General features: G+C 37.0%; 1 protein-coding gene across 1 annotated transcript in view; it reads right to left on the bottom strand.

Annotated features, from left to right (window-relative positions):
• The window catches only part of PTPRD (protein tyrosine phosphatase receptor type D), a 398081-nt gene that overhangs the window by 95077 nt on the left and 290040 nt on the right, over positions 1-12964 (bottom strand). Inside the window, exon 19 of the mRNA XM_065406322.1 lies at positions 7276-7388. Coding sequence (XP_065262394.1) covers positions 7276-7388 — 113 coding nt within the window. The remainder of the gene's footprint in view (positions 1-7275; positions 7389-12964) is intronic.

Below are 12964 nucleotides of genomic sequence, written 5' to 3'. Positions count from 1 at the left end.
CACACGTACACTTCTGACATGCACAAAACCATTGTCTGGAAACCATACTCAGCAGAAAATATCCAGAGGTCCAATCTCTCTACTGTAAACAAGAAGGTGGGTTGTCTTTGTTAATTAGCGAACCTATCCTTTTCAACAACACCATGAACTTGGATCTCAATACTTAGCTCAGTGTGAAGGGTATTTAGTCATTTTAAAGAGTCAGAAATTGTGGATACATTATTAGGCTATTTGATTAATCAAATCATAGTTAGTCCTTTTTTAACTGGTCTTATTTATCACCATCATTACAGAGGTACCCATTAGCACTTCTAAAGTTGAGCATCTACTACCATTTAAATTTCTCATTATACGTTTCTAAAGGGTGATTCTGTAGTAAACATTTGGTGCAGAGTGAAACTTGGCATAAAACTTTTCTAAGCAGGAAACTTACAGATAACTTTTAAAATTAATTGGCTGGCTCTTACTTGAACATAAACCCCTTCTGCCAGGACTCATTTTATGATCCTATAATTGAACAATACTTAAAATTCTTTAACTAATATTTTACAGTCAGCTTATAAAGTGAAGTAATAGCATTTGGTAGGGCTATTATTTTTAAAGACACAACAGATGCAATACTGAGGTGACAAATAATTACTTTTTCATTTTTGAAAGTCTTTTGCTACGTACTCATTCTATGCATCCGTATTATATAGATATGTACTCTTGTTAATATGCATCCACAGTTCTTAAAGAGATTTTATGGTATACGCTACGGGTTCATATTAAGGCCACATTTTGTCCCTGGTGCATGTAGGAGGCTCCTATTGACATCAACATGGGTTGTGTGCACCTAGGGCAGAACTTGACTCTCAGAACACTACACAAAATGTAGCTGATCAGACTTATTTTTATGGCTCTACAATACAGAATGCATACTTTTGCTAATACACATTAATATCATTCCATATATGCCATGAACATGTATTAAAAATAATAAGACAAAATGCAACTACATCTGAACAGGCCCTCTGACATGCTTAGTAGGTCTAAAAGAATAACATGCCAATGACATGCTTTTCTTTTCTTTTTTATTCAAATGACAAAAAAGATAAGAAATTAAGCACACAAAAATGTTAAAATAACGTTAAAGACCTGACTCATATCAATGAAGACAACATCATGCAAAGTTACACCTGAATTTCCATACATAACCAGCCCTTGTGCCTATGTACTGCGGAGGATTGCAAAAAGTGAGTGATTTTATACTGCATAATAGTGTCCCCCCAAAAAGAATTAAACAAGAGCTTGTGGTTCCAATAACATGTGGAAATATCTTCTGCTTGTCTTGTGGTAAATGTACCACTAATTCAGAAGAACATGGTATACTATATGGGCTACAATACTTAGGCACAATAGGGAGAGTAAGGGCAAAATTCATCACAATGCAGAGTGCAGGTGAAAGGACCTCTGCATCAATCACTTAATCCACACTTACATCCTATGGGTGAAAGCCTGATCCCACTGAAGTCAATGGAGATTTTGATCTTGACTTCAGTAGGGCCAGGATTTCACCCTTAATGCGGAATGTAACCAGGTACCTGGCCTTATGTAGGCTCTCTGCATTGGGGTGAATTTTACTATAAATGAATAAGAAATACAAAAGGAGCCTTTCATTTGCTATTTTGTTGCTTTTATGCATTTATGAGACAGAAGAGCAAGGTGTTTTTGTGGTCTTAATATCATTAGGGAGCACACATTTGGTTTGAAACTTGCTCAAGATGTGAATGCAGCTCCACGTTTACAAGCCCCTCATGAATAAACAATAAATTAGAGATTACATAGAACACTGAGCTGTGATAACACACAATAATTGCTTTTAAAAAACAAACATATTGGAAATCTAACATATAATTTTTACACAAAAACCTTTATTAAATTAATTATATTACAGGTCCACATCAAACTAAAAATCTGTGATCATTAAAGACTCATTTATTGCAATATGTATTTGATATAATACCAGAGAAAAACAAACAAAAAAATTTATGATGAGATGTTTCTATCAACAGAAGAACCAATAAAAGTGGCACTTTTTTCTGTCAAAAACTTGTAAAAACACAAATGCAAAACTTGTGTACAGCATGTGCAACAGATTAAAGGCCCAACTATACTGGTCTGTGACCAATGGGAATTTGTCTTCCATCAGAACTCCAGGAGGGTATGCTTAGTATAGTGGATACTGGAATTACTTGTATTCTTTGTTAACAGTCACTACAGTAAAAATAAACTTGAGGGAGTAGGTTCAGTGTTTGTCTACATGGAGAAAAAAAACAGAATAGCTATTTCAAAGCATTCCAACAGTTATTCCACAACAGCTCCTTGTGTGGACACTCTATTCTGGAATAAAGTAAACTCCATTCCAGAATAATTAGTGTACTCCCAAAGCGGAGCAATGATTCTGGAATTAAAGTGACTTTTATTCTGGAAAAGGGTGTCCAAATGAGAGCTGTTCTGGTTAATTTCTCCAAGTAGACAAGCCTGTATTCTCCCTTCAGTGTTGACATAACTCTCCTGAATATGAATAGGAATTGCATGTATACAATGAGAGGATAGCCCTGCTAACTTGCAAGTCAGATGTATAAATCCAAACATCAACTTTTCCCCTTGTGTTTAATTTGCTATTTTCCAGTTGACCTGTTTTATTTTGTTTTTCTTCATCTTGGAAACAGACTGGTGCAGCTTCCTTAAATAACTCTCCACACAAGTATATGGTGAAGAATTACTTATGTAAATGAGTAAATCTTTGAATTCAAAGCTGTTATAATTTTCTTTATTTTCCTTGAATTTCAAGCATCTTTTTATTTAACTAATGTGCTATAATGAGATAATTGTTTAATTGGTGTCCAATTACACAAATTATTTACGAGTGTGACACATTTTGTACTTAAATGAAAAACAAAAAGTGACTTGTCAGGAATAAATCAATCCTGTTCCTCAGCTGACAAGCAGATTGGAGTCTTTTTCTGAGCCTTGGATCTCAGAAAATTTCAAACAATTTCAAATCAGTCACTTTACTCTGTGTAAGTCAGAGCTTCTCCTTCCTGTAGATTTCATTCGATGAAGACATATTGTTCCTACCCTGACCCCCCACCAGTCTTTGTCCACGTGGCTTAGTGACTTATAAAATTTGCTTTCAAGGTTAATGATTTTAATACCATATTTTCTAGTAAACTTGCGGTAGAATAGCAAGACTGGCTCTCCTTCACCCCTGCCCCTCTACCTTTAGAAAATGATAGACTTACAAAATTAAATCCCTTATGCTGTTGGGAGATTGGGCATTTTCATATTGATTCAAAGAAAACTTGGCGCAGATGTGACCCACTTGCTGGCATATGGGCCTATCTAACAAATGTACATTTGTATGGAAAGCACATATGGAGACAGGATCTTCTTCTCAGATGTAGAACTGTGGGCTATTCCCTTATGTTAAGACACAGTGCCAAATTTATCCATGGTGTAACTGCTTGTTGCAATGGAGTGAAGCCAGAGATGAATATGATCCTCTGTGTTCAGAATAAAATGAGAATTATCCTAATAACACTATTCTTTACTGGTAAAACATGAAGAAAAGTGATAGGAAACTGAAAGCTTTATTGTTCTGGCAATTCTGAATTTAGATTCATATGGTGACTTCATATTGTGTTAGTATTTTCATCACCAGTTCAACTTGATCATTAATAAAATAAGAAAGCCCTGACGTTGAACTAGAAGATAAATACTAGCCACAATCCACATAGTTGCTTTCAAATGGTTATATTAAACCAGATATATTAAAGGTGCTTTTACTCATATGGTATGCAATTCAAATGCATTTTAATCCAATAGGGCGAAACCTTGACATTCACATCCCACTTGACCCCCCCCCCCCAGACAAAATAAATTTGTGGTTTAAGATTTAAAACATTTTTTTTTTCAAAATTGTGTCCTGGGCATCTGACAGTGGTTGTTTTTGAGTCTTTCAAATAGTCAAAGCATTTGTCACCCATTACTCTTTATCAAGGATTGTTATTATTATGAATACAGGGGATTCCAGTCCACACTCCATTATCATCTCCCGGTGGAAGCACATCTACTAAATTTCTATTTTGACAGACATATGTTTGCCCCTTCAATACGGGGCGGGGGGGGGGAAGGGGAGAGGAAAGGGGGATTAATGATGCTCTGCCTCACATTGCCTAATTTATTTTTGATCTCTGCCCCCATTAGTAACCATATTAAACAAGAGATTAGTGAGCTAAATATTTCAATTTAAGTTCAAATTGTCTCCTGAATTGCTCTACAGTATCAGTTCATTAGGAAACAAAATGACTATTTTTGATGGTACTCTTTCAATGGCAGAGATTTTGTATTCATCTGTGTCTGGAAAGCACCCAACACTCTGTGGGTGCTCCAACAATCTAAATAAATAAAATAAACAAATAAATATCCTCTTCACATCCTCTACCTCCCTGGAGTCTTATTGTCCTGGAGCATACTGACTGCTAGAACACGTTCAACACTGCGTCACTTAATAGAATTGTTGGTAACTCTGTTCAGATGGGATAAAATTGTATAGTGTAGACATGACCTTTGTATGAGGGCGATTGTAAATGCTTCAATAAAATATACACAACACAATCCTCTGCCCCACATCCTACTGCCCATTTTTTTTAAAGGGAAAAATGTGGAAGGAAAAAAAATATGGTTCCCATGAACATAAGGCCTCTTTTTATTTCATCTTGCTGGCTTTGTGTTTGAGTAGAATTTAAAAATGTGTTGTTAATAGGTTGCTAGCCCATGCCACAATGTCTACACTACTATTATTATCTATGCTAGCTAGATTAAAGCTAGTACACGTATGCCTACCTATGCTATAATTGCACCTTCACTTGCAGAATACACATAGTCTTATGGTGAAATCATAGCTCCATTAAAGTCAATGGGAATTAAACAAGAGTGTATGCTACCACATGGGAATAGTGACACTGACTTCAGCAGGGCCAGGATCTCATCCTTAGAATGTGTTAGTAACACCTTCTAACATGCTTTTAAATCCGGGACAAGACAAACCACCTAGGGCAGAAACTGTCTCTTTTGTTACTTGTTTGTATGGTGCTTAACACAATGGGCTCCTGATCCTTGATTGGGGGTCCGTGGTGCTACCACGATAGAAATAATAATAATTTCATTTGCAAGCCATAAGTGCCTGAAAATCAGACTTCGTTTTACAAAAAAGGTTTGTTGCCAAGCGACAGGTCTAATAGTATCAATGAATTGCAGCTTCACAGCCAAGTTCACTGAAAACTGTCTATCTCACATCAACAGCTGTTGCAAAGAAAGGTCCAAATTCACTCATCTCCAGTTCTTTCCAGAGCAATGAGGTAAAACTATAGTGTCTGCAAGAGCTAATGTACAGAATTAAATTCTAATGTTATTAAGCATGAGCAGCCTCTTCCCCTACTTTATTTTAAAATATGACAAAAATAAACATAAATGCAAGATTAAGACTACAAATTTAAACACACAAATGTAAAAAAAAGAAAACTGTGTGAAGTAATATTAAATCATCCACACTGCCCATTATGACTATGGGAGCGATGAATTTGGAAATCTGTTTTAGAACATATATGATGGGAGTTAATCTGTAAGAACCATAACTTTTTCTTTCTGATTTTTGTGCATTTGTATACAAAATCTCGCCTTTGCATTAACTGTTTTTTGAATGTAGTAAAGATGATGGATAAATCACAGAGCGTTAATAAGTAATAAGTCAGAACTAAGTGCTGGGACTTCCGTTAACTCTTTTGAGATAAATTGTGTGTGTGTATTGTGTGGTTTAGTAAATCTCTGAGAATCTCTATTTAATTTCCTGATTTTATGCATTTAAATGCATAAAAGTGCCTTAAAAAAAGTGGCCACATAGTTCCTCCCCTTTCACAGTTACCAGAGAGGACCAAGATGTGTTGTAGCAGGGAGCTTAATAAACAGAGGATCTTCTTGGTCAGGGAGTTCACTAGTAGCTGCTGAAGGCATGACTGTGTTCATGTCTCACACTACAGAATTTATAGTACTAGCACTGATTTTTGTACATTGTTAATGGTAAATCAGGAAGATTTTAAAAGCAATCAATCAGAATTAAGCTTGGGACTTCATTTAAATCATACTGTGATTAAAAAAAGTCTACTGAATCACATCACCATTAAAATTAAGAAAATTCCAAAGATAAAATATCAACCCATCTATACAAGGGTGATAAAAATTCCAATGCCACTCACATTATTTTCTTCTTATCCTGTCCTTGGCTGTCAAAGTTACTCCCATTAAGAAAACAAGATTAAACATACTAAAAAGAGGAAAGTGGATATAAAGCAGGTTTAAAGATATTCTGCAACATGTCATTCCTATACCTCAGGAATAGTTATATATTAATATACCCTTTTGACCTCACACACTGCTCCTGTTTTAGAAGACAAGAGTATTTTTTCCAGCTAACCTTGCCTTTTTATTTTGAACATCCGCAAGGTGCATGACCCAGACACTTAAAGAGACTGCAGTGTTGTGCACAGTGAATGTGAGAAGTATGCATGATTCCTATAAGCAGTACCCTTCACCATTAAAGGGTTCTCACAGTTTTAGTAAACCAATCCCTGAAAGGGACACTGTCAACTGGAAATCTAGTCAATTTAAAAAAAAAAAGAGTTAAAAATAGTTTCAGAGAAAACACCTGCTCCAGAGACTTGGGCCAATTTTTGTTCTCTTGCAGTTATATTTTCCTATGTTAAAAATTGTTTTCCTCTTTTCTGTTGCCATGTGAAAGACACATACAAAACCAAGGGAAACTGACTACCTGACTCTGCAGTGGAAAGAGGGAATATTTGTACACAAAGTATTGTCAAATGCACACAATTAATAAATAGGGGGGAAATAATTTCCCAGCCCCCTATCTTTTTTAGTATTCTTCATTGTTACTCGTTTCTATGAAAAAAATGTGCTTAAGTTGATAGAGTCTCCATTAATTAGTTCAATATGGGATTTTTCTTACACTGCAGAAGTTAGAAGAAATTATTCCCAAAACTATTAGTAAGAAATACACTGCAAAATCTCATCATTAATCAGTATAAAGAATTTGGTAAAAACTAAAGAATTCAACATTTAACAACTCAGTTCTCTAGCAGCAATGCCGTTTAAAGAAATATTGTTGAAAACAGTGAATGGTCACAGCGCTGTAAACGGGGGAGTTCTGCGTCTTACCTGGAGTTTGAAAATTAAGGCGTCGCAGCTCCACTGGATCTGTGGGATGATGAGAAGGAATTTCCTTGCTGTTGGGTATGCTGCTTTTTCTAGAGTCGGATTCAGCCCTCTTCCTGAAAGGATAAAGTAAACACAAACACACATAAGATCCTCAGTGTTAACTACACAAATACACTTGTCTGACCTATTTGATCATTCGATACTGCTTCTTTTTAAGAGTATTCACTACCCAAAGCAGAAGATAAAACAATTGTGTGCATCATGGTGGTTAAGGCAGCTACAATTTACATGGTTAAAGGAAATTTAAACATGAAAACATTGGGTTGGAGTAATGGCCTTCAGCAGTAGCCTGATCCTCCAGTTCATCATTCAAGGGACTAGAATAATTAACAGCTACGGGCTATAAATGGGAAACTTCAGGAAATCCACTTTGTCTCGGTCTTAAAAGCTAGCTACCTACCAGCTTTATTAAATATATTTGTTTAAATCTTCATTATGTAATTGTGAATAACATATGAAGATGCTATATTTGCTCTCATCATGTTTTAATATACACAGCTCTGTACTGTTTTATTTATGAATAGCTTTTATTCATTAGGCACTTTCAAGGTTGCCGATAATATATCTGAACACTGTTGCTTTCACTTTCTAGGGAGTAAGAGCTCAATTCTCAATATTTCAGTTCTGTAATAGGGTGAGTCACAGAACACCCATGGCCCCAACCCTTTCCATGGTCACAGAGCCCCTATACAATTTAAATGCTTCTGATCAAATTAGGGGCAGGGTTTTCAAAAAGTGCCTAAGGGAGTTAGGTACCTAACTGCCATTGACTTTCAATGGAATTTTGATGCTCTTGAAAAACCCTCCGTAAATGCAATGGGCAGAAGAGACAGAAAAAGGCCCATAGGTCCCATTTGCCTCAGAAACGAGGCATCTTTGTGCTTTTTAGCTCTTATGGGTCTCCTGTCAGAATGGGCTCCTACTGTCTGAGAGTTCCATTCTGTGAGGTCAGCCAAGGAGAACTGTATTGGCTTCCAGAATACCTGCTGATTTGCATTTTCATTCAATTTGTGTTTTTTTTAGAAGAAGAAGTGAGAATGAAGGTGGCAAAAAGCCAAATTTCAAGAAAGGGAGGAGAGGTGGGTGTAAGAGTTATTACAGCTACACCTATCTGAAGTGTCCTGCATTTTATTTGACATCACACTCTTGGGCCATTTTCCTGATTAGGTTTTCCTGTGATGGTGCTAAAACCTGCTCTGCTACCTCTTAAAACAGTTTAAATTCACTTCTTCTCTGACCAGGTATTACAGGCAGAGCAGTGAGTGGTAACACTGATTAGGACATGATGTGATGGGAAAGAGAAGAGTGATGGGGTAGGAGGGAATCTTATCAATTTTAGCTATGGACTATGGTTAGCTCTATTTTAGATGACAGTGGGCAATTTCTTTTGCTTGTCTTTAATATTGAAGATACACAACTCGTTCAGCAAGACAAAATTTCCCCTCTGGTTGCCTTAATGTGCTGTGCAAATTGTATCTTAATCCCACAAGCTCTTGAAGTATGGAACCTCTGTTAACTTCAGTGGAAGTTCGATATGCAGAAGACTTCCAAGATCAGATTGTGAAAATCAAATAATTCCAGAGTTTTAATGCAAGACTCTCGAATTTATACTCCAGATAAACCCTTAGTATGGCTGCTCCTCCCTTCAGTGGGGGTACAAGAAACTGGTTTTTTAAATTGTTTTGAGAAGGATGAAGAAGCGATTCCTTCAGTCTACCCCTCATTCTTCTATGTCACTCCCCTCAGCCACAAAGGCAACAGGTATGGCAATCCTGGGGAGTCTTTGTTCACTCTGGACCCACAGCTTTGTTGATAACAAAGAGTCACTTGAAAGGAATTTGAGTCAGTGCTTTCTCTAGGGGTTGAATGTATTATCCCCAAATTAACCCTAGCCCCTGCCAACCCACAGAGCCTGGAATTCCCTGCATGACCATATACTGCTCTGCCACTGGAAAGTTGTGCCAGCTTCAAGGTGATTTATCCCAAACCTTGTAATCTGGTACCTGCGTCCTAAATGGTTTGTTTTGCCACTTATTGGTCCTTCTGCTGGTCAAGCTGGCTGGGTATCAAAATGCTCTCTATGTACTACAAGCCCCACAAAATTGATTAAGCCTCAGTTAACCTCCACAGACCTAAAGAAAGGTAAAACTTGTAGGGAAATAGTTCCCGTGAATAGACTTCTAGGACTGTGCAGGAATCAGTCTTCTTAAATTGTTGTCAGGTTCAACCAAACAGACTACAGATCAGTGTCAGAGACAGGGCCGCTGAGAACAGGTTCGGGCCCCGGTGAAAAAATTTTTTCGGGCCCCCCAGCAAGGGCGGACCGGCTAAACAGGGCTGATGAGAGGGGGGGAAGCTGGGCCCGGAATTTTTTCGGGCCCCCCAGCAAGGGCAGACCAGCTAAACAGGGCCGACGAGAGGGGGGGGGGAAGCCGGGCCCCGGGCCCCCTTCCGGACCGCCGGGCCCTGGTAAATTTGTACCGGCTTCCCCCCTCAGCCCCCCCATCGGCCCTGGTCAGAGATAAAATTATAAAGTCAGATTCTGCCATCCTTAATCATACTGGGGAAAAAACTGGTGCAAGTGAAGTCCATGGACATTTTGCCAGGATGTCATCCATTAGTAGTACCTCACTCAGTGAGTAGCCCCAATGAAATCACTTTAAACTTTATGAAATAAAAAACTGCACAGGGACCCACACTACTGCACATTTTGCTTCATGAAATCAATGGGTCTATTTACAAGTTGGCACTAGTCAGCATAGTTCAGAGGCCATGGTGATGTGTGCCATTCTAAAATCCTGGATAGATGGACAATAAGCATGGGTGTCAAAATTGAGGCCCTAAGAATTAATGTAAAAGGTCCCAAACTCAACAAGTTCTACACCTTTCATTTATTTAATAAAGTATTTGGTGACCATCAGTGAATCATTTAGGTGCCATCCAAAATTTAAAACAACTAGTGCTATGCAAGGCCTTCAGTGGGCAGACACAGAACATTCTACCCTATAACCACCCCACTATGTGCTTCCAGAAGAGCTCCATGACTACCAGGCCCTCACTTCTAGTATTTGTAGACATGCAGTTTCATTAAAAAAAAAAGATACTTTAATTGAAAAAGGGGGTAAAACAGATTTTCATGAAAATTCAGTTAAGTAAATGTCACTGGGCTAAATTTCCTAAAGGACCTCAATCCAGCTTCAAAAGGCTTTTTTTAATTTATTTTTTTAACATACAAAACCTTTATCTGCAAGAGCAAATGGAAATCGAGTGTATAAAATGGGTAGCAAGACATTTAGTTACTTGATTTGAATCTACAAATTTGGGTGGTTGAACTGTTAATTCATTACATATACAAAATTGTGGATAAATATTTATCCAAATTTAGTACCAAACCCATTAATGTTTTTACATTGATATGTGTGTTCCCTTTTCTTTCAATTCTTAAGAAGAATGTTTATTTATATCTGGTGCTCTTAAAAAGTGAAGGACTAGGAGAACTGCCTAGAGGCAGACATCATTTGCATTTTTCCACATATAGCTCTGCTAGTGCATATCAGCTTTGACCTGCACAACCCCCGTTTCTATATTAAAAAGCACTATAGTATCCTACAATAGCTTCAAATGTTAGAGTAAACATAAATAGCCTCAAAAGCTACAGTAACGCTAAAACTGCAGCGTTTGGGGCACTTACTGTAGAACAATGTACTTTTGTTTGTTTTAATTAGAGTTATTCTAATTCTGTCTCTTTCCAGACCTGCGAATGCTATAGTAATTGTATCAGATTGTGTGGGTTCAAAAGGATTTATGACGTGAAGGACTACCCTCTAAGGACTAGGATGAGTTCATCAATTTATTTTTACTTGTGACCTACTGTAAGTCAGGATTGCATCCAGGTTGTTAAAAGTGCATTAACCCATTACAGTACATAATTTCCCAATTCTTCTGAAGCTCCATTTTGAGACATGAACACCATTTTAAACTTGACCAAAGAACTCTCATAAATTGATTTGTACTGTCACCTGAAATTGTAACTGAGGAAAATATAAGATATGGAAAAAAAAAACTTTTTTTAGTTAAAAGATGAAACACTGCTATAAATGCCTCATGCCTTTTCAGTGTTGTAAACGCTATAAAATATCTAGAGCACTATCAGGCTGTCTTTATATTTTATATGTATCTGTCCAAGATCATTTAGACTGACAAAAATTCTGTTTTAAATCATCATCATGATAAACTGTCTGTACTTTTTTCCTCTTTTTTTTCTTTTTTGGTGTAAATGGAGGGCAATTGTTCTTCGCTTCTCACCTGTCAGGTTTACTGCTCCATTTTAATGCGGCAAAGAGGGGAAAAAAGGTTAAATGTTAGTTGGCCAATGGCAAGAAGAGTAACCATGACAACAGGAGATTCAAGAAATGGTGTTTTACAATGAGGACACAGAACTTACATAAATTACAGAATGACAGCTCATCAAAACATTTAATGCCTTCTAATCATGGAATAAATGGAGGACACAAGGTTAAGTTCAAAGAGTCTTTTGCTGCTGAAGAAAATATTTTTGTATTAATATCACATTCCCTTTTGGTCATCACCTACAAAATAATGCTACAATCAATTACATTCCAGGAGGTTGCAGATGCTGGATATATTTTTGAATTTTACTTACAAGCTGGAGAAAAGACTTTCATCTAACCTAGGTACAGAGAAGTTTAGTGTAACACATTTTTTTCATTAAAAAAAGGCTAAATGGATGAGATATTCCTATAGAGTAACTAAGACTTGCACTAAATTACAAAAGATTTTTACCCGGTTTTACGCAACTAGGTAATAAAATGTCAGAAATTATTTTTAAAAGGTCTCTTGACAACTAAGGTAATCCTAAATCTTTCCCCAATAAAATATTAAATACTCTTTTTTGCTTTAAAAGAAATAGCTCATCTTAGATCTATAGTGCATGACCTATAAAAAAGGGGGGAACTGGAAAAAGACTTTATTACTTGCTATCAACAGGTCACATAATTGAAACTATTCCCAAATACCAAAAACACAGTGTATCATCATGATAATGTGGGGAGCTACAAAGATTTTATTGCTTGGAAGCTGCAATGACCCTATTACTTACAATGGGTACTAAAATCTTTATAGCGCCCTGCAACATCACAGATCTTTTTCTTTTTTTAGAGTCTCTCCATTTTTTCCTTAGAATCATGTTAGTTACTATGGCGCAAATCCGGAGCTCCTTGCTAAGTTTTTATTCAGTCCTTACTTGTTCTGGCAAAACTCCACTGGGCTCAAAAGGATTTAATATAACATTCCAAGCCTCTGAGCAGATTCACACAGCTGCCATTTAAACAAAAATCAACCTGCTAAAGAAATGTTTCTTTCTGTCTCCTAAACACGGAATGTCTTCCAGAAACAACACTGGTTAAAGTGAGTTCCAGGATAAGCAACATCCAGCCTTGCATCCATGCTGGGTTTCAAGTTAGGTATCTCGTGAGCGTTCAGAAACACAGAAATCAGACATAGGAATTTAACACCAGTGAAAGTTGATATTTCAGCGGGATACATAATTTCTTTCTAGCCCTGGCAAATCCTGAGATGTTGGATAGTTTTTAGAGATTTGTAACATTTA

This window comes from Emys orbicularis, chromosome 6 (assembly GCF_028017835.1).
Source record: "Emys orbicularis isolate rEmyOrb1 chromosome 6, rEmyOrb1.hap1, whole genome shotgun sequence".
Lineage (NCBI taxonomy): Eukaryota > Metazoa > Chordata > Testudines > Emydidae > Emys > Emys orbicularis.
This window is presented reverse-complemented; position numbering and strand designations above follow the sequence as displayed.